Below are 20,434 nucleotides of genomic sequence, written 5' to 3' on the forward strand. Positions count from 1 at the left end.
GGTTTTTTTTTTATCTTAAAGCATTATATGCATTAAGATAAAAAGCCTTCTGTGTGAAGCAGCCCCCCAATACCTACCTGAGCCCCATCTCAATCCAGCTATGTTGTATGAGCGACTCGGCTGTCTGGGAATCTCCCTGCTTATTGACTGAGACAGCAGCAAAGTTTGGCTCAGTCAGTGAACCAATGAGGGGAGAGAGGGGGCAGGGCTGGGCCGCGGCTCTGTGTCTGAATGGACACAGGTAGTTGTGGCTCAGCTTGGGTGCCCCCGTAGCAAGCTGCTTGCTGTGGGGGCACTCAACAGGAGGGGAGGGAGGGGTGAGAAGAGACGAAGAGGGATCCAAGAAGAGGAGGATCTGGACTGCTCTGTGCATACTAGCACATTATGTCATTGTCTTGCAGGGTTTTTTATTTTATTTTATTTTATTTTTTAATTCACTGCACTTTATTACCGCTTTATAAAAAAAAAAAAAACTAAAGAGGAACACTAATGTAGGTGCCACATCTAAAAATTTGTGATCTGCAATTGAATACCTTTTTTTGTTTAACCACTTGCCGCCCGCCCTATAGGCAATTGACGGTGGCAAAGTGGTTTCATAATCCTGATCGGACGTCATATGACGTGATCAGGATTATGAGCCGCTGCGCGCCCCCGGGGGCGCGCATCGCGGCGATCGTTGTTGCGGGGTGTCAGTCTGACACCCGGCAACTACGATCTCGGTAAAGAGTCTCCGACGGAGACTCTTTACCACGTGATCAGCCATGTCCAATCACGGCTGATCACAGTGTAAATAGGAAGAGCCGGTGATCGGCTTTTCCTCACTCACGTCTGTCAGACGCGAGTAGAGGAGAGCCGGTCGGCTGCTCCTCTGACAGGGGGGGTCTGTGCTGATCCATTATCAGCACAGCCCCCCCCCCCCCCCCCCCCCCCCCCGAGGATGCCCACACTGGACCACCAGGGACGCCACCAGACCACCAGGGATGCTAAGCAAAAGGTAATCCTCCCTAGACCACCAGGGATGCCAGTCAGCACAATGGATGCCAATCAGTGCCCATAATGGATGCCAATCAGTGCCCACAATGGGCATCACTGATTGGCATGCATTATTGTTTGGCACTGATTGGCATCCATTAGTACAGTATAACACCAATGCTGCCTATCAGTGCCCACCTGTGCCGCCTATCAGTGCCCACCTGTGCCGCCTATCAGTGCCCACCTGTGCCGCCTATCAGTGCCCATCCATGCCCATCTGTGCCGTCCATCCATGCCCATCTGTGCCGTCCATCCATGCCCATCTGTGCCGTCCATCCATGCCCATCTGTGCCGTCCATCCATGCCCATCTGTGCCGTCCATCCATGCCCATCTGTGCCAGCTATCAGTGCCAATTTGTGCCACCTATCAGTGTCTATCCGTGTCGCCCATCCGTGTCGCCCATCCGTGTCGCCCATCAGTGTCCATCAATGCTACCTCATCAGTGCCACATCATTGGTGCCCATCAGTGCCGCCTTATCAGTGCCCATCAGTGAAGGAGAAAACGTACTTATTTACAATGTTTTGAAACTGAAACAAAAAAACATTTTTTTTTCAAAATTTTCGGTATTTTTTTTATTTGTAGCGCAAAAAATAAAAACCGTAGAGGTGATCAAATACCACCAAAAGAAAGCGCTATTTGTGGGAAAAAAAATGATAAAAGTTTCATTTGGGTACAGTGTAGCATGACCGCGCAATTGTGATTCAAAGTGCAACAGCGTTGAAAGCTCAAAATTGGTCTGGGCAGGAAGGTGTTTAAGTGCCCGGTATTGAAGTGGTTAATACGGCTTTAAAGAAGTAGTGATCATAAAACAAATAGCAGCTAATGGGTATGCTTACAATAAAAACACAATATCAAGGCTCATCTAATACACGTGAGTCATCTAAAGTCTCGTTCTATTCACATGTGCTGCAATAACCACAAATGATAGCTGATGTTTAGTGCTTGATAAAGGCCGATGCAAAGAGGCATTTGTCAAGGTAAAGGAGGGTATGTCACCCAACTCTTTATTTTTTGGATAGAGTTGGAGACAGATTAGAACCCCAGTTCGTTTTATCGTTTTCCAGGACTCCATTTGAAACGAAAGATTAAAAGGTTTAGCATCCCCTCCTTGTAACTTTGAGGGCCTTCAGAAGTGACACCTCCCTGTGTATACGGCCCTGGATTAGTATGGGTTCCACTATGTTTTGAGTTTAAATTAATTTAGATCATTTTGAAATGCTAGATTACGTTTTTAGAAATAAGTGATAAAGTATTTTTTTTTTTTAGGACTTCCTATACAGAAGCTATTAGGATTCACAAAAAGAAACAACATTTTACAATCTTTTCCTAATCCTATCTTTTCACCTATCAGTGCACTTAAATTATATTTGTCCTTTGCATAACACAAGCCGCAGGGGACAGCATCATTGCTTGTGTGCTGGCTGATTTACAGAAAACACCATAAACTTGTGCATTCACATGGCTAATAATGAAATAATGACTGCAAGCAGCAGGGTGTGTTTTTGTCCACCAGAATCTCAGCAAAGTGGGTTTTTATCCTTCATTCAACCATTAAATAGTGGTTGGCAGATCAGGAAATCAATGTTTATTTAATAAGCTTTTCCAAGCTTTCAACAGTTATTGCTCATCACTATGGAAAGTTTCCATTGTTAAAGCTATTTAAATGTTGTCTTCTGCCGATTCTGTAATTCAGTAGAATGCTAGAAAATAATTCCAGCCTGCCATTTGCTCTAAATAATATTTATTCAAATGTCTGTGTTACTTGAGGAAATGTCATCAGTGTTAGAGAGAGAAGAGATGAGTTTATCTAGTGTGTCTTGTTTACTACTTGCAGAATAGCTTCTTTTAGCCGTGTAGTTCAACAACCCATTCAGTTTAAAATAGAAATTAAGAGCAAAACGTGTGTGTATAGATATAAAAAAATATCAATTCACTTTTTTTATAAGTGATAATATTCACTCTGTTCTCAGCTGCATAAGGGGGAGGAGAAGCACTTATCTTCCCAGTAAAAGGCTGTGCGGGGGGGGGGGGGGGGGAGGGGGGCGCAACTGACCACGGTGTGTTCTCCTTCTTAAACTGGCTACACACTTAGTAATTTTTTTTCTTCAACCCATGGAGTTGAAGGAAAAATAAATATTAGGTTAGTTCAGCGATCTCCCGGACTGAGCTGCCAAAACACTCCATTGGCTGAGAGCGCTGATCAGGAGTTGGTCAGATGCTGGTTTTCCAGCATGCTCGTCTGACAGAAGCCAGCCAAAAGGCTTCTCTGACAAACCGCCATACACATGGGCCAAATGGCGGCTGTTTTTCTTTTTTTTTTAACCTTCCATGGTCTCTTGACATTTGGCCCATGTGTACCCAGCTGAAGTGTGGTCAGTATAATAGGAATGCAGAAGGACTGGCAGAATCACCAAGGATTTCACACAAAGGATGCAATACAAAGAGAACAGGATACATATTCATACAAGTACATTGTACAGCAGGCATATATCGGGAATATGAAATGTTGGGGTAACAAACACTTTAACCATTTAAGGACTTGGCTGTTTCTCGCTTATCCAGTCCAGGCCCTTTTAAAGTTGTTAGCGTGTCACACTCTGTTACTCAGTCATTCAACACTGTACCCAAATTAATCCTAGAGCGTGCATTGGCAAACACAGACTCAGCGGATCACATAACTGTGTACAGGACCAATGAATTTGGACCTGTACTATGTGATCACTGTTTCCAATCACAGAGATTACTTAATGTAAACAAAACGCTGTGTGTCAATTTAGTACTAATCACTGTAACAATGTCACTGGTCCCTAAGTGTCAGGTGTCCAATTTGTCCACCGCAATATCGCAGTCCTGCTTTAAGTCGCTGATCACCGCAATTACAAAAAAAAAAAAATATATCCCATAGTTTGCAGATGCTGTAATTTTTGTGCAAAATAATCAATATACACTTTTTTTAACCAAAAATATGTAGCAGAATACATATTGGCTTAAATTGATGAAGAAATTCGATTTTTAAAATGTTTTATATTGGATGTGTTTTAGAGCAGAAAGTAAAAATATAGTGTTTTTCAAAATTGGCAGTTTTTTTTGTTTATAGCGCAAAAAATAAAAACCGCAGAGGTGATCAAATGACACCAAAAGAAAGCTTTATTTGTGGGAAAAAAAATACTTTTTTTTTTTTTTTTTGGAGGTAAATGTTGCATGACGGCACAATTGTCGGTTAAAGCAATGCAGAGCCATGTCCCAAAAATGACCTGGTTAGGAAAGGGGGGGGGGGGGGTTAAGCCTTTGAAGCTGAAGCTGAAGTGGTTAAATATGGTACCTGCATTTGTTTTCTTTTTTAGGTGTTTTCCTTATGTCTTCACCTGGTGATCTGGCCAGTAACACACCACCTGTATCAGAGTGCCTGTGCTCTGGAAGAAGCAGCACATGTGCACCATTGGACAGCAGCATTGTCAGGCACGGGAATGGGACAGATGAACGGAGTGTTAAATGTACTCAGACAGCTGCCCCCAGTAGAAGATTTCCTCTTTTAAAATTTAGATATCTCCTCATTCTATTTCGATGACAGTGGTAAATAGCTTTAATATAGTTTTCCCAAGTCTCTTCCGCAAACGGCAATAAAAACATCAGAGGGTCCAACCCAGTATTTCTCAACCAGGGCTCCTTCTGCGGTTTCCAGGGGTTCCTAGAGCAGTGAACAATGGTAGATTGATCTTCCACCCACATCGAACTTCAATGAAATGGGGCAATATCCACTACCCACCCATGTAAGGGGTCACTTCTACACGGACCAGAAATCTGAATGTTAAATGTGCTGGGTACATCACATTTCTTTTTCTTTATTTAAAACTTCATTTATCTTATCGATCACGCTAACGTACCATGAGCTGTAGGTAGAATCCTTTATAGCAGGGGTTCCCTCAGAACCTTAAAATTCTTTCAAAGTCTCTTCAGCAGGTTTGCCAACAGATACACTTTAAAGTAAATCTGTCAGGAATCAATATATATAAATCAAATAACAGGCAAGATATATTAGGGGGGGGGGGGGGGTTTATAATGGTTGTAATTGGGTTCTCTAAATGCAGTTTGCTTACAGAGCAGTGGTGTTTAAAATGGTACGAAAATGCTGGTATTAAGCTTCCTCGAGGTTACTCTGCGCCCAGTTTTTTGCATATGATGTAGCATCACAATCGCTTCCAAAGCTTTACTATGCAGTTTTATGAGTGAAAACCGCATAGCACAACTAATCTAGTTGTTGGGGCATGTGCTGTTTAAAATAGGTGAAATGTTTACCCCCCATTGATGTAGTTATTGAAGTGCCATTCTCCTACCTCTTGCTGCAGAGCGTATTCTGTAATGATTTCAAACAAAGGTGTTTACAACAAACAATTGTGCTGAAACACATGTTCCGTAATACATGTTCTGCTACTTTGTTGTCTCAAGAATTTATTTTCATGTAGATACGTTAGCTGCTGTTGTGCACATGAACAATGCATGCATCACAGGCAAAGTTAGCATGTTTAAAACTCATATCATCGCCTCATATGCTTGTCTTCTGCTGGTCTTTAGAAGCTTTATTGGGATTCTGATGCTATATGCCTTTTTTTTAATGATAAACTCTTCTGCAGAAGATCACTGTATAAAGAGATTTATTTATAAAAATGTCCCTTACACCCCCTGAAATGTCCCAAGGCTAGCTTATTACTGTCCGGCAGGGATGCGCAAGATGTGCACATCTGCAAGGATATTGGGAGTATTCTTTTATGTGAAGCCGAATACATTGTCCTTTTTCATTTTTGCTTTTAAATACTAGCCTGAGGAGCAAAATTTTTATTTTCACAAAAAATCAAAAAAAAATAAAGAAAAAGTAAGCTTTAGCAGATCTTTTCTTAGTATCGAGCACACTTCTGTAGAGGTCACTGTAATTTCCTGGTTTGCAAATTGCTATAAGTTGTTACTGAATTATGCTAAAATCCTTCTACTGTCTTGCTATATTCTAAAAGATACTTCTTTAACCAGTTTCAGACCGGACCATTTTGCTGGCTTAAGATCAGACCACTTTTTGCGATTCGGCACTGCGTCGCTTTAACTGATAATTGCACAGTCGTGCAACATGGCTCCCAAACGAAATTGACGTCATTTTTTCCCCACATATAGAGCTTTCTTTTGGTGGTATTTGATCACCCCTGCAGTTTTTATTTTTTGCGCTATAAACAAAGATAGAGCAACGATTTTGAAAAAAACACATTATTTTTTACTTTTTGTTATAATATCCCCCAAAAATATATATAAAAAAATATTTTTCCCTCAGTTTAGGCCGATACGTATTCAACATATTTTTGGTAAAAAAAATCACAATAAGCGATTATTGATTGGTTTGCGCAAAAGTTATAGCGTTTACAAAATAGGGGATAGTTTTATGGCATTTTTATTAATAATTTTTTTTTTTTTTACTAGTAATGGCGGCGATCAGCAATTTTTATTGTGACTGCTACATTATGGCGGACACATCAGAAGTTTTTGACACGTTTTTGGGACCATTGTCATTTATACAGCAATCAGTGCTATACAAATGCACTGATTCCTGTGTAAATGACACTAGCAGTGAAGGGGTTAACCAGGGGGTGGCAGTGTAGGGGTTAAGTGTTCCTAGGGGCGTGTTACTAACTGTGGGGGGCTGGGCTTTGTGTTAGTGAACACTGTTTTCTGCTCCAATCACATGGAGCAGAATCAGCGTCACTTGTTGCTAGGCAGAACGGGAGATGCTGTTTATAACGGCATCTCCCCGTTCAGCCACCCTGTGAGACGATCGCGGGTGTCCCTGCGGCGATCGAGTCCGCGGGACCGGTGACCGGACTCACGGGGGTCCCGACCGGCACGCACGTGATGGCAGGACGGCATATAAAAATGGACGTACCTGTACGCCAATATGCCTGCCCGTGCCATTCTGCCGATGTACATCGGCGTGCACCGGTCGGGAACTGGTTAAAAGGCCACTATCTGTATGTGGTTAATATTTGCTTTAAAACTACCTAGTATATTGATGCCTTTTTTTTCTCCACAATTTTCTTTATATTTTTCTATAAACTTGCAGGCTAAGCTGACCTGCAAAAGTGACAAGGGACTGACATACCAGAACACTGTCCGTTGTGTTATAGTGGTTACCATATGGATTAATTAAAAAACAAAAAAAGTTGCAACTTCTCAAGCTTCTCTAGCTGTTTGTTCCAAACATTGCAATTTTTGCTGGACTGATTGGCCTGTTTGAAAACTTGTAGATGGTCTTGCTAACCCTGGCACCACACTTCTCCCACAGATAGTGGTTTCTGTATTACTTTCCAGCACTGCTGTCCTGCACACACCACCCAGAGTCCTACCCTCCACCATATCTGTACCCCACTTACTGCCTGCCATCGGACCCTTTGTACGTATCTCTTGTACCTTTCATCAATCCTTTTTTGCACTTCTCTGTCACTCATACTGCCTACTATCTTACCAGCCAGCATTCCTCTTCTGCAAATGCTGCCCTATACCATGCTTTGTGGCATTCCTTTGCTGTGTATAATGCCAGCTATTGTACCTTTCACGCTCCTGTCCTAGTGGTCCCAAATCCCAACACTCCTTACCTGCACAAACTGTCTGCTGTCTTATCCTTTTGTCCCCTTTTCCAAAACATATTGTTCATCTTATCCTTTGCTCACCTACACATACTTCTGCCCCATCATACCCATATCATTCATAACACTGCACTGTTCTGCCAGCTGTCATACCCTCTAGTGCTCTTCTTATGCATATACTACCTCCTGCATGTTCTCTGGTACTTATCTCTTGGACATAGTGAGCATTGATTTCCCCACTTGATAGAAATGGCAAAAATGCCACACATTCACTTTTAGACATATTCCACATATTAAACATGGAATGGGCGCACGCTTACTATATATACTGATTTTATATAGGGATGCACCGATACCATTTTTTTTTACAATGAGTACAAGTACCTACCGCAACTGTGTTTTAACTTCAGCTGTGAGCAATGGAACAAAGCATTGAAAAGTTATTTACAAATGAAAGAAATTTATTTTCTTTTTTTTTTTATTCAGTGCTTTTCAATGTTAATTGTGTAAATATATGTGTATATATATGTGTAAAAATATTCACTAACAAAGCAAACAAACAAAAAAAAAAACTTAATTGTTTATCATTTATAAAATAGACGTGAACAAAAGAAAAAAACAAGCTGGAAAATAATAATTAAATGGAGGAGAATAGGGAATTTATTACGGCTTATTAGAGTAAATTAAGGGTTATTAAGGGGTTAAACAGAGGAACATTTGTTCATTCCTTTTGATCTGCAGAAGAAGAAACAGAAATATACAAGAAAAAAAACAATGTTTCTTTTTATTTTAGTGTTTCAGGGCTGAGCAATGTTGGTAATAAACATTGCCGGCTACTTTTTTTTTTTTTTTTTTTTTTTGAACAGCTCCAATTACAGGACTTCTTTAACACTGGGGAGACCCACTGACCGTTCAAAGAACCGAGCCTGAAAGTATCGGTTTCAGGTATCAATGCATTTGCACGAGTACCGATACTTGTGCAAATACTCTGGATCGGCACCGATACTATTGTCAGTGCAACCCTAATTATATATATATATATATATATATATATATATATATATATATATATATATATATATATATTATTATATTTTCATTCAATCAGGAGAGCTGCATGTCCTGTGCACTGGGTGCAGGAAACCGACAGACTCCAGTATGTCAGGCAGACATATGTCCAGTTGTCACCAGTCGCCAAAGTTCTCAGCTGTCGGAATTTATTCATTTTCAGTGCATACATCGTTATTAGGCTGCACAACAGTTTCAAGTCTCCCAGCTGTTTGTCCGATTAAAAAGTGATTAACCTTTTTAAACTGGTCCAATTAATTAAGTATACAAAGCAAAGTTCTCACAATCATGGTGATCCAGTCACTTCCTACAGTTTGCTCCTATTTCACTCAGAAGTTTTAATGGATGGAGTATAAACCAAATAATAGAATCACCTCACCTGAATACGTCATTAACTAAAACGAACAACGTTACTGAGAATGTGTTTTATATACAGGTCGGTCACAGGTATAGAGAGAACAAGATTTCTTAGTAGTCATCCCATTACCACTTTTTTACCACCTGTAATGGAATTCAAGTTCCAAAATGCAGTGCTATAGGAGCAAATATAAATGATGATCTCTATACAGGTCTTCTGAATAGGAATTGGTAGTACCTGATTTTATTTTCTGAATGGAGTGTATATGCTGAGAGATACGGCCTCTTACTTTTTGAGTAGTTATGCCCCAAGGGTTTCTAGGATTACCTCTAACCAGCACAGGACAGGGCCATTCGGCACAGAAAAGTCAGGGGTCATGCAGTATCATAGGACAGTCAGAGGAGAATGAAAACTCCTCCTGCAAGCTTTAACCAGACACTGATGGAAGTCACAAGACTGCTATATACTGTTGATGAGAAAATATATTTAGCAGTTTACTTGCGTTTCTGTGTACTGTAGGAGACCAGATACAGAGTGAGTGCAGGGTCCTGGGTTTAGTAACACTTTAAGCCTTTCCTCCCAGCCATTGGTTTCACATATTTCTGGGAAGTGTCAGTGTGGTTGATGATCTAGTAACCACGGATAGTAACATATAGCACACACAGTAAACTGGTAAGATCTTGCTGAATTGGCTTTTCTTGCTGATTGAGGATTACAGAGAGATTCGGTTAAGAAAACTATAGTGGATCTTCGGACAAGCAGTTGTATTGTTTTCTGGAGAGCCTTCGTAGTTCTTGCCTGGAATTTCTCTGTAAACTTCAAAATAGGCCCTTTATTTAGATAACATTTTCAACCATACTGGATGAACATAATCTGGCAGTTCACTGATGATTTTATCTTTACTAAAATTTTCATTCATATGATCAAAATTAAATCTCAACTGTCGAGAAAGTATAATAATGAACTATGTGCAAAGACTGGTTCTCTCACTTACAGAAAATGAACATCTTATCTTTAAATTAGTGTTTTGATCGTAACACCAAGTAGAACATTTTTCAGAAACAGTGTAAAAATAAAAATTCTCATTCCTTTTCTAATGTATGTGTGTGGTTTACTGTAGGGACGATTGCTCAGTATGAATTTTATCTTATTTCAGGGGAGCCTGAAGAGCAGCCGACAGATCTCGCCACAGGAATTCATTCATGAATTGAAAACAGGTTCTACAGATGAAAGACTTGTCTCTTACTTAGACTCCCTTCGAGTCTCTCTGACCAGCAATCCTGTCAGGTAATGTACCAGAATTAATAATAAGTGATCGCGTGTTTAAAGTGCTTCATGTTCAAACCTGTACGCTTCTTGCAGGTGTCTTTCTGTGACATTGCCTTGGTGTATGCAGAAATTATGTCTGAAATATTTTTTATTTTTTTAAGGAAGTTTTTATTTCTGTAGGTTACAAAAAATTAAGGTTTTCCTATCTGCAATGGTTCATATCAATTATATCTGTAGATGTTAACATGAGAGAGAGAGTTTTTTTCTTTTATTATTCCTCTTTATATATTTTCACATTAAGCCCAATAGTAAAATCATATGATTACTTTAGCCAAATGCACCATTGAAGCTCATACTGTAGAGCTGCACAATTAATCGTTAAAAAATTGTGATCTTGATTCAACCCCTCTGCCGAACTCTACTGCAGAGTTTGCCAATTCTTTCATATAACAAGTGGAGAGACGTATCTGCTCACTCAGCCGTAAAAAGAAAACAGTCTGCCAAGTTTTTAAAATGAAACATTGTAACTAACTTCCTTCTTGGATCAAAGGGAAACTTCTGTGTGTAAAGAAGAAAGGCAGCCTGCCAAGTTTTTAAACAAATGCAGGAAGTTTAACCACTTAAAGTCTAAATCTTTTTCTGACACCTGTTTCTTAAGGTAAAATCAATATTTTTTTCTAAAAAATTACTTGGAACCCCCAAACATTATATATATTTTAGCAGAGACCCTAGGGAATAAAATGTCAATTGCTGCAATGTTATAATTATAATACTGTATTTGCCCAGCGATCTTTCAAATGCAATTTTTTGGGAAAAAAATACACTTCAATGAATAAAAAATAAAAATGAACAGTAAAGTTAGCCCAATTTTTTTTTGTTTTAATGTGAAAGATGATGTTATGCCGCTAGAATCGTGAGAGAGTCAAGATCTCGCTTCTAAGCACAAAAATCGTGATTCTCATTTTAGCCAGAATCGGGCAGCTCTGCTACACTGATCATATTTAACCAGGGCTGCAGTTCTTGTTGGAAAGGCCATATAGACTATAAGGAGAAAAATTCAGAGGGTGACACCCTCCCCCCTTTTTTTAGGGAGGTCTTAAAGTGGGAACATTGTTGCATGGTTTTAGAAAAGTAGTATGTTCCACTGCTTACTCTTTGTGTTGAACATCTGGGTCAGTGTACTATGGGCCGTACACACGATAGGATTTTCCGACAACAAATGTTGTATGTGAGCTTGTCATCTGACAGTCCGACCGCGTGTACGCTCCATAGAACATTTGTTGTCGGAATTTCCACCAACAAATGTTTAGGAGCAGGTTCTCAAATTTTTCGACAACAAGACTTGTCAGAAATTCCGAGCGCATGTACACAATTCCGACCCACAAACGTCCACGCGTGCTTGGAATCGAGCAGAAGAACTTCATTTTTCTCGGCTTGTCTTATGTGTTGTACGTCACCGCATTCTTGACGTTCGGAATTTCCGACATTTGTGTGACCGTGTGTATGCAAGACAAGTTTGAGCCAACATCCTTCGGAAAAAAATCTATGGTTTTGTTGTCAGAAAATCCTATAGTGTACAAAGCCTTAGAGTCAAATATGTTTTTTATTGTATATCAGAATAAGGAAACAAAACAGAAGAACCACATATTCAGCACAATAATTAGTACAGTCAGTGTGCCAAAAAAAATTGGAACGTAAATGAGGTAGCAAAAAAAATACTCATAATTGAGGAACAAAAATCTACAATTCTTGGTAGTGTGCGTTGGATCTTGAGGTCAAAACAATCCTATTTGGAAGGGGAGAACCAGAAAACAGGAGAGGGAGAGAAGGAAGAGGGTCGGAGTATAGGGTGAGGTCGAGGTGGGAAAGTTAAGTGAGTGTTTGTGCAAACCTTTGAGGACAAACCAGTGAAATTCTGTCAATAATTGTTCCAATATTAGCCAGTGGGTGACTTTGACTTAGTTGCCCTAGAGCCAGTCACAGTGCAAGTGGTGATGGTGTCAGCTGAGGAATATTCCTTGCTTTGTGGCAGATCAGGAGGATAAGCTTGTTACAGAACTAGTGGGTTTTGAGAGGTTTTTCCTTTTTTAACTGTAAAAACACTCTAATGCTGAAAACAAATGCACACTTACAAAGCTAACATGCTTACAAAGTGACAAAAAATGCTGAAAAACACGTTTAACAATGTTTTTGAGCCATAAGCTTTCTAATGGGAGTATAGATTTGCTAAGAAAAAGCTACAGCGCAAAAAAAAAAAAAAAACACTGAAAAATGCTACTACAAAAATGCAGAAAAACTCACTCTACGGCTTTCTACAGCTAATATTACTGTTTTTTTTTAATAACACTTTTTTTACGCCTAATGAAACTGCATTTTTGATTAGTTTTTGAGCAGCAAGATTCTGCTCATCCAAAAATCGTTATACTAGGGAAGAACTGTTCATGTGCTGGTTGAACCAGTTCTGTATTGAGATTGGACTCAACTGGAGAAGATTTTTTTCTCTTCTAAAACATTTTACCCAGCAGTATTATATTGCGGAAACTTTCCTTTGTAATTGGACAATTGCGGTGTCGTATCTTATCTCAACAAGATTTTTATCGTTTCCGTATAGGGCAGCCTTGTTTTCCCACCTTGTGCCTCTACCAGTAGATTTTCTACTCCCTGAGATTAGGAAAGATTCCTTTCTTCCTCTCAATTTTCCACTGCTAAGACAAGAACATACATGCAAAAGGAGACATGGCCTACCAAACTAGCCAAGGTGATGGGGATTGGGATGCCCCCACTTCTCAAAACCTTCTGATAGGAGGTGTTAAAGAGGTTGTAAACCCCGCTTTGTGGTTTTTACCTACAGGTAAGCCTATAATGAGGGTAAAAAAATCGGTGCTAAAAATTTTCACTGTTACTGTACTAATAACACTGGCAGGGAAGGGGTTAATAACAGGTGAGTTAAGTGTGTCCCTGGGGATGCTTTCTAACTGTTTGGGGGATGGACTGACTAGGAGAACATAGAGATCCATGTTCTTGCTTAGCAGGAACACAAGATCACTGTGTTCTTCCCTGTCAGAGCGGCGATCTGCCTTGTTTACATAGGCAGAACGCCGTTCTACCTCTCTGGGGAACGTTCGGCAGGTTCCCCCTATTGCCAATCGGTGCGCACCCCCCCTGCTATCGTATGAAATGACGTACAGGTGTGTAGTTTCACGCACTAGAGCCACCATGCCACAGTATATCTGCGGTGGGTGGTCTTTAAGTAGTTAATCAGTTTCAGCTGCTTTGGTGTTAATGAAATTAACAGGTGCAAGGGGAAAACATTTTTACAGGTGGCGACCACTGACGTTTTTTTCCCTACTCATCTTTTCGGACTGTTTTTCATTAGTTTTGTATTTGATATGAGTCAGTGTCACTACTGGTAGCATGAGGCGGTACCTGGACCCTATAGAGGTTGCACAGGCAGTCCAAATCCTTTAAATTTCATATATGCGGGAGAGCATTAAGCTGATCTATTGGAGTTGGAATCTTTTAAATATTATTCCTAAATCTGTGGAGTGATCATTACAGCGAGAGGAGGTTTGCACATTGGAACCGACAGAGTGGAAAATTGCAGGTGGTTACCCTGATAACAAGCGTGTTTGATCCCTATGACTTGGGATCCACCCTGTCTGATAAAAGGCCGTAACTTTTCTCTTTTGACACAAGAGAAGAGAACACACTGCACTATATATATATATTTCATTAATTTGTTCATTTGATATAGACTTTATCACTTTGCTATTTTTTTTCTTCTAATTTTCTAGGATTGCGCACTTCTGTTTTTGTGTGTGTGTGTGTGTGTGTGTGTGTGTGTGTGTGTGTATATATATATATATATATATATATATATATATATATATATATATATATATAATGTATATGTTTGTTGAATTTAGAGTATTTCAATTCTAGAATTGCAACATCTACACGTTTTAGTACCATTTTTAAATTGTTTCCTAATTTTTCATATTCATTTAATCTTCACCACTTCTTGGGTAAGCACAAGATAGTAAAACGTATACGTCAATACGTGACTCCCAGCACAGGCTCAAGGGCATGCAGGAGATTCCAGGAGACAGGTAGTTACTCTAGGAGAGCAGGACTGGGGCAAAGAAGGTCCTTAACCCATCAGCAGGACCGGCATCTGCTTCTTTTGTGCAAGAAGGAACAGGATGAGCACTGCCAGAGCCCTAAAAAATTACCTCCAGCAGACCACTGGTGTGAATGTCTCTGACTAAACACTCAGGAACAGACTCCATGAGGGTGGCCTGAGAGCTCAATGTCCTCTAGCGGGCCCTGTGCTCACTGTCCCGACATGGTGGAGCTCAATTGGCATTTGCCATTGAACACCAGATCTGGCACGTCCGCCACTGCCACCCTGTGTTTTTCATAGATGAGAACAGGTTCACCCTGACCTGAGCACATATGACAGACCTGAAACGGTCTAGAGAAGCCATGGAGAATGTTAGGCTGCCTTTAACATCGTTCAGCATGAGCGGTTTGGTGGTGGGTCAGTGATGGTCTGGGGAGGCATATCCATGGATGGAAGCACAGACTTCTAAAGGCTAGATAATGGCATCCTGACTGCAATTAGGTATTGGGATGAAATTATTGGACCCATTGTCAGACCCTACATTGATGCGTTGGGTTTTGGTGCATGACAACACCTGGCCTCGTGTGACGAGAGTATGCAGCCAGTTCCTGGAGCATGAAGGAAATTATACCATTGAATGGCCCCCACGCTTGCCTGACCTAAATCCAATAGATTACCTCTGGAAAATGATGTGTTGGTCCATCCAACACCACCAAGTTGCACCTCAGTCTGTTCAGGAGCTCAGTGATGCCCTGGTCCAGATCTGGGGTGAAATACCCCAGGACACCATCCGTCTCATTACGAGCATGCCCCGGTGTTGTCAGACATGCATACAAGTACATGGGTGCCATACAAACTACTGAGTGCCCTTTTAAGTGGCTGCAATGACATTTCAGCAAAATGGATTAGCCTGCTCCATCATTTTTTCCCTTGGCTTTCCAGGGTGTCTGATTATAGCCCTCTGTAGGTTGATAGTTATCCTTTTCATCAAGTGAGGTGGTATTCTTTCGTTCCCAACACATTACCCAGTCCAGATCAGTATAGATATCCAGCATGATATTTTTCCCCATTGAGATATGATCTGTTTTCAAAGTGTTCCTTTAATACTTTTGAGCAGTGTATTAATCGTTTGGCTCCTAAATAATATACCCAAACCGCTGCTTAGTAAAGTGTGAATACACTTAGATGCTCTGTATTTGTATTTTTTAATGATTTTATTTGATTTATTTTCTAATGTGAGCTATGTGTGATTCCAGAAGATCCCTCCTGTTTCTTGTTGTGGTATTGTCTTCCACTGCTGATATGTCAGAGCTTGTTATCCTAATTGCTCATTTCAGATCATGCTGCTTGACATTAATACGTGTCATTTTGAACTGAATGAATCCTTTGAAATTCCTTGTGGAAACAAGTCAAATTATCAAGCGTTCTGATTAACATTGTGCCTACAGCTGTACACTTAATATTTGACTGGGGATGGTTGTGCAGGTTTGCTCACTGCTCTTCAAGTGTATTTGCAGCTGTGTAATAGTTTCATACTGTTGACTTTACTCTTAAAGCGTATCTAAACCGAAGAATAAAAATGGATAGTGTTGCAGCTCACATGTCCTTAGATGTGGTGGATGCATTTATTTTCGCAAGGTTTCCCTTTTTTTTAAAAAACTTGTAATGATGCTATTAATGCCCGATTGCAGGGTAACAACAAATTTAAACTGCTGTCATCCTAGGACAGGTAGGGCTACTAAACACTGTTAGGACAACACAACCCCTCCCCTCTCTTTTCCATAACCAGAGAAGGTGTTTGGTAGCCCATGGAGATAGCAGGGAGTAGGGAACAGTGCTAACTGATAACGGTTCAGAGTATCAGCTCTGTTACAGCAAATACTGTAGCTGCTGACTTTTACTAAAAGGAAACTTAGTCCAGAGGGATTTAGAGCTGTCCTCATCTGGGCCTGTTTTTCACAGGTCTTCAGGCCCCCAGCACATACCCAGAACATATTTACTGTTGGAATGCGGCTGGGACTCTTTGCAGCTTCACAGCTAGCTTCCCACTGCACATGCACAAGCTGTTCTGTGTGAATGATCCCACAGTTTCCTGGGGGGACTTAAAGTAAACCGTTCCCTTTAGGATGACGTTCCTCTTTAACTGAACAATGAAAAAACAAAAACAAATGAAACCTGACTAGATTACTTGTTTTTTTTCTAAACCCTAACAGACTGAACTGCTACAGTGGGTAAGAATGTGGCGTGTGCTGGTCAGTGTTTATACTGCTTTTTTTTTTTGCAGTGTAGAAAATTATACATTTGCATTCAGATGCATGGGGAAAAAAGTTTACTGGTAAAAAGTTGCATTTGTTTTTTAACATAGTTATGAGCCCTAGACAGTTAGTATAATATAGACTGTTCTTTATGTAACTGAGTCACTTGATGCCACCAAAATGCAAAAGGACCCTCTTGTTTTCAGGACTTCAAAAGATAAATATTTAACCAAAAACCGCTGGAGAGAATTCCCTAATACTTTGTCATGAGTGCTCAACCTGTGGCCCTCCAGCTGTTGCAGAACTACAAGTCCCATCATGCCACTGCCGTTGGGAGTTCTGCTTGTTTAACTGACAGCCTTGCAATTCCTCTTGGGACTTGTAGTCCCACAACAGCTGGAGGGCCACAGGTTGAGCACCCATGCTTTATGTAATAACCACCAAACACTACTTGTATTGTAAAAACAATATTGTAGCTAAGGTAATCTGTATTATGTTCTGAATTTAATTATTGATCACAGATTATCTCTACTGCCAAGAAGGTTAAGGGTCCACCCACACTATATGCATGTGTATCTGTGTTGAGCAATGTTGCATTGGAGTGCATTGAAAAAAAAAAAAAGGACAGAATGCTTTTTCATGCACTCCAAGTAAACAATGCAATGTGCTGCAATATCCCATAATACTGTCGCAAGACAACGCATGGCAGTGGACTGAATTATTCAGAGCATAATGCATGCCTAATGATGTGAATGGACCCTAAATGTTTTTCTATGAAAATATTTTATTAAATTTTTCCAGATAGAATACAAAAATTAGCAAAAAGTGGAGATATAGTATAACTTTACATAATAGTGGTGTATTATGGATAAGATACATTAGTCATCAATTTCAGAACAGCGATTAAAGATACAAAAACAGGAAAAGGGAAAGGACAGAGAAGTCAAACAGAAATGTTAGAACAGATCAAGTTCTGAATACAAAAATAGTAACGCAATATTGAAGAACAACTCTGAAATTTCAAAAGTCGTATTACCTTTTTTATACCTGTTAGAAACCTATGACAGCTGTGTTAACATAATACGAAGAAAGGGCATTATACTTGAATCATTTAAGACAGCTGTATTAGCATTATGTTGCATCTATACACTACATTGTGGCATTGTGAAGGATTCTCATTTGCAGGTTTTAATGGCAGACGGTAATTTTAACTGTGGCTGTGTGTTTAGACTATTCAGGAAAGTCCAGAGGATCCTTATTTTTCTAGACTACAGCTTAGTTTTTCTGGTAGTGATAATGATGAGGGATCAATGATTAGGAGGCTTGTTTTCATTATTTAGTAGGCGTTGAGCCATAGCTGTGTCCCAGAATTTTGAAATTCCACGGCAGTTCCACCAGATATGGAGAGAGGTGTCTGTACTTGGCAGTCTCTCCAGCTTGTAGCAGAGGTATATGGAAATATTTTTGATAACCATTCAGATGTATTGTACTAACGGTGTAATCATTTGAGAGAAGTCTCCCAGAGAGTAACATAGTTTGTAGGTTTAAGAAGTAGTTGTAAATCATTGGTCAGTTAAGAGGTCTGGAATGTTTGGGAGAATTCTTTCTCAAAAAATTGCATAGTGTGCTTCTTGTCCAATAGGGACGTATGGGTAAATATAGGATTCAAGTAAGCGATGCCCTTTCAGTTTTTAAATAGTCTCTTATTGTATGAGAGGATTTCCGTGTGAAGTAATAATCCACCTTGCAGTAGGTAAGCCATGATATGAGGCACAGATGTGTGTAAAAGTCTCTATTGGGATGGCCACAGTGCTGTGTTTTCGAAGGTATACATCACAGTACCCTCAGATAGTTGGCCTAATCCCAAAACCATTCGGTTGGCTATTGAGAGGTCTTTCATAAAAGTCTTAAAATGGCCATAACACCTAAAGAAATTCAAGAAAAGGAATAAAGAAAAGATGTTGCACCAGGCTTGTATATTATCCTTTGATACATTTATTAAAATAACAGATTAAAAACTACTCACAAGCATGTGAAAGAAAAACCCCAATGTGAAAGCCTTCAAGTGATTGCAATCAGTCTAGATACAACAGTCTCCAGGTGGTGAAGGAGAGGACATGAGGACCACTGCTGGCTGACACGTTTCAAAGGGATACCTTCTTCCTCAGAGCCTAACAGTGCTAACTCCTTCAGCTTCTTAAATACCCGTGTGCATTCATAAGACACATCCCAAAAAGGCCCAAGAGCCCAACCCACTGTGCAGGTGGTCCAGTAGAGGGGTAGGACTAAAGTGACAGCTAGAAAATGACATTTGATTCCCACAGTGTAATACCGTTGGTATTAGAATCATAGTTGGACATCAATGATCCCTGTAAACAGTGCAGGGATCAGTCGGATGGAAGAAAAATATTTAATGGCCATCCACATACAGTGTAGTGCTATAGGGGTCTGTACCTTATTGTATTGCGGTGCTGATTCTTGTCTAATTATACCGCCAAAATGTATGATGACTGCTATACTGATGGCGGGGGGGGGGGGGGGGGGTACTGATGACTAAACATTTCTTACCTTATTGCAAGGAATGTATTAGGTAAAAAAAAATGTTTGTTTGATAACCATGTTATGTAATGTCAATGTTATTGCCAAATTGGCCCATTGGGTATACAGGTATGAGAGCTGAAATGGTTAAAAAACTATTTAGAAGACGACAACAATATGGTAGTATTTAGTATAGTATTGTTTTTAAGCACAAGCCTGATGGGTGCAAACTGTATCGTTTAGAAAAGCTGTATTGCAGAAAGAATATCTTCAAGTAGTTATAAGATTGCTTAATGTCTTGGGAGGAAAATAGTTAGAGTTAGAGCTGAAATCGTTGGGGGCGCCACTTTTACAAGTTGGTGATTTTATGCTTATGTGGCCTTGAATTTGTTTTCCCAGTAGTCTTTGAATACTAGTTGTATGGAATAATGGGAACACATAATTGTTATTTATTGATAACAAAAAAACATAAGATTATAAAAGGGAACAAGACTTCATTTAGACTCCAACACATAAAAGACATAATTTGTTGAAAGCATTGTTGTTAACAACATGACTTGGAAATTATTGTCTTATTTACTTTAATGTACTGTTCAGTAGGAAATTGCTGCCAATGATTGTTTATAGGTTCCCGGTTCCTTGTATTGTGACTAAAGATTTTAATTCAGATGGAAAGGCAAAACTGTCGTAGCAACATTTACATAACCTTACGTGGATGGATGTGGGGATAACATGAAAATGACACTAATATCTGAAACTGATTAGCATAATTAAGCTGCTGTTTTGCCTTGATCTCTTGTTATTTATGTTTATTTGATGTTCAGCCTTTATTGTTGAACCACATAAAAACCACAATGGCACCGCATTTTTATTTATTTGTGTTCAGGTAATGTGTTTTCTTTTCTCTCTCTCTCTCTCTCCCCCTCTCTTTTTTTTATTTTTTACAAATAGGTTTGACACAATAGTGTGTTATTTGGCATCTTGGAAATATCTTGGGCATATCTGCAATCTTATATACCAGGTCATAGGGCTGTAGATGACATTAATGTGTTTACGCCTTTTTTTTTTGCCCACTTTCTTTTTTTTTTAAATAAACAGTTCTATCTTTAAATACATATACATACAGTACATAAAATGGTCCAACATATGATATTCATGAGCTGCTGTGA

The 20,434-nt window shown here is 39.7% G+C and overlaps 1 protein-coding gene across 2 annotated transcripts in view; it reads left to right on the plus strand.

The window, feature by feature from the left end:
• Nucleotides 1-20,434, plus strand: part of DIAPH3 (diaphanous related formin 3) — a 1,016,686-nt gene that overhangs the window by 203,343 nt on the left and 792,909 nt on the right. For both annotated transcript variants that reach the window (XM_077483143.1, XM_077483144.1), the window contains one exon: nt 10,237-10,367. In XM_077483143.1, the coding sequence (XP_077339269.1) occupies nt 10,237-10,367 (131 nt within the window). The remainder of the gene's footprint in view (nt 1-10,236; nt 10,368-20,434) is intronic.

This window comes from Lithobates pipiens, unplaced genomic scaffold (assembly GCF_037356315.1).
Source record: "Lithobates pipiens isolate NorthernLeopardFrog02 unplaced genomic scaffold, aLitPip1_a1.2 Scaffold_16, whole genome shotgun sequence".
NCBI classification, from domain to species: domain Eukaryota; kingdom Metazoa; phylum Chordata; class Amphibia; order Anura; family Ranidae; genus Lithobates; species Lithobates pipiens.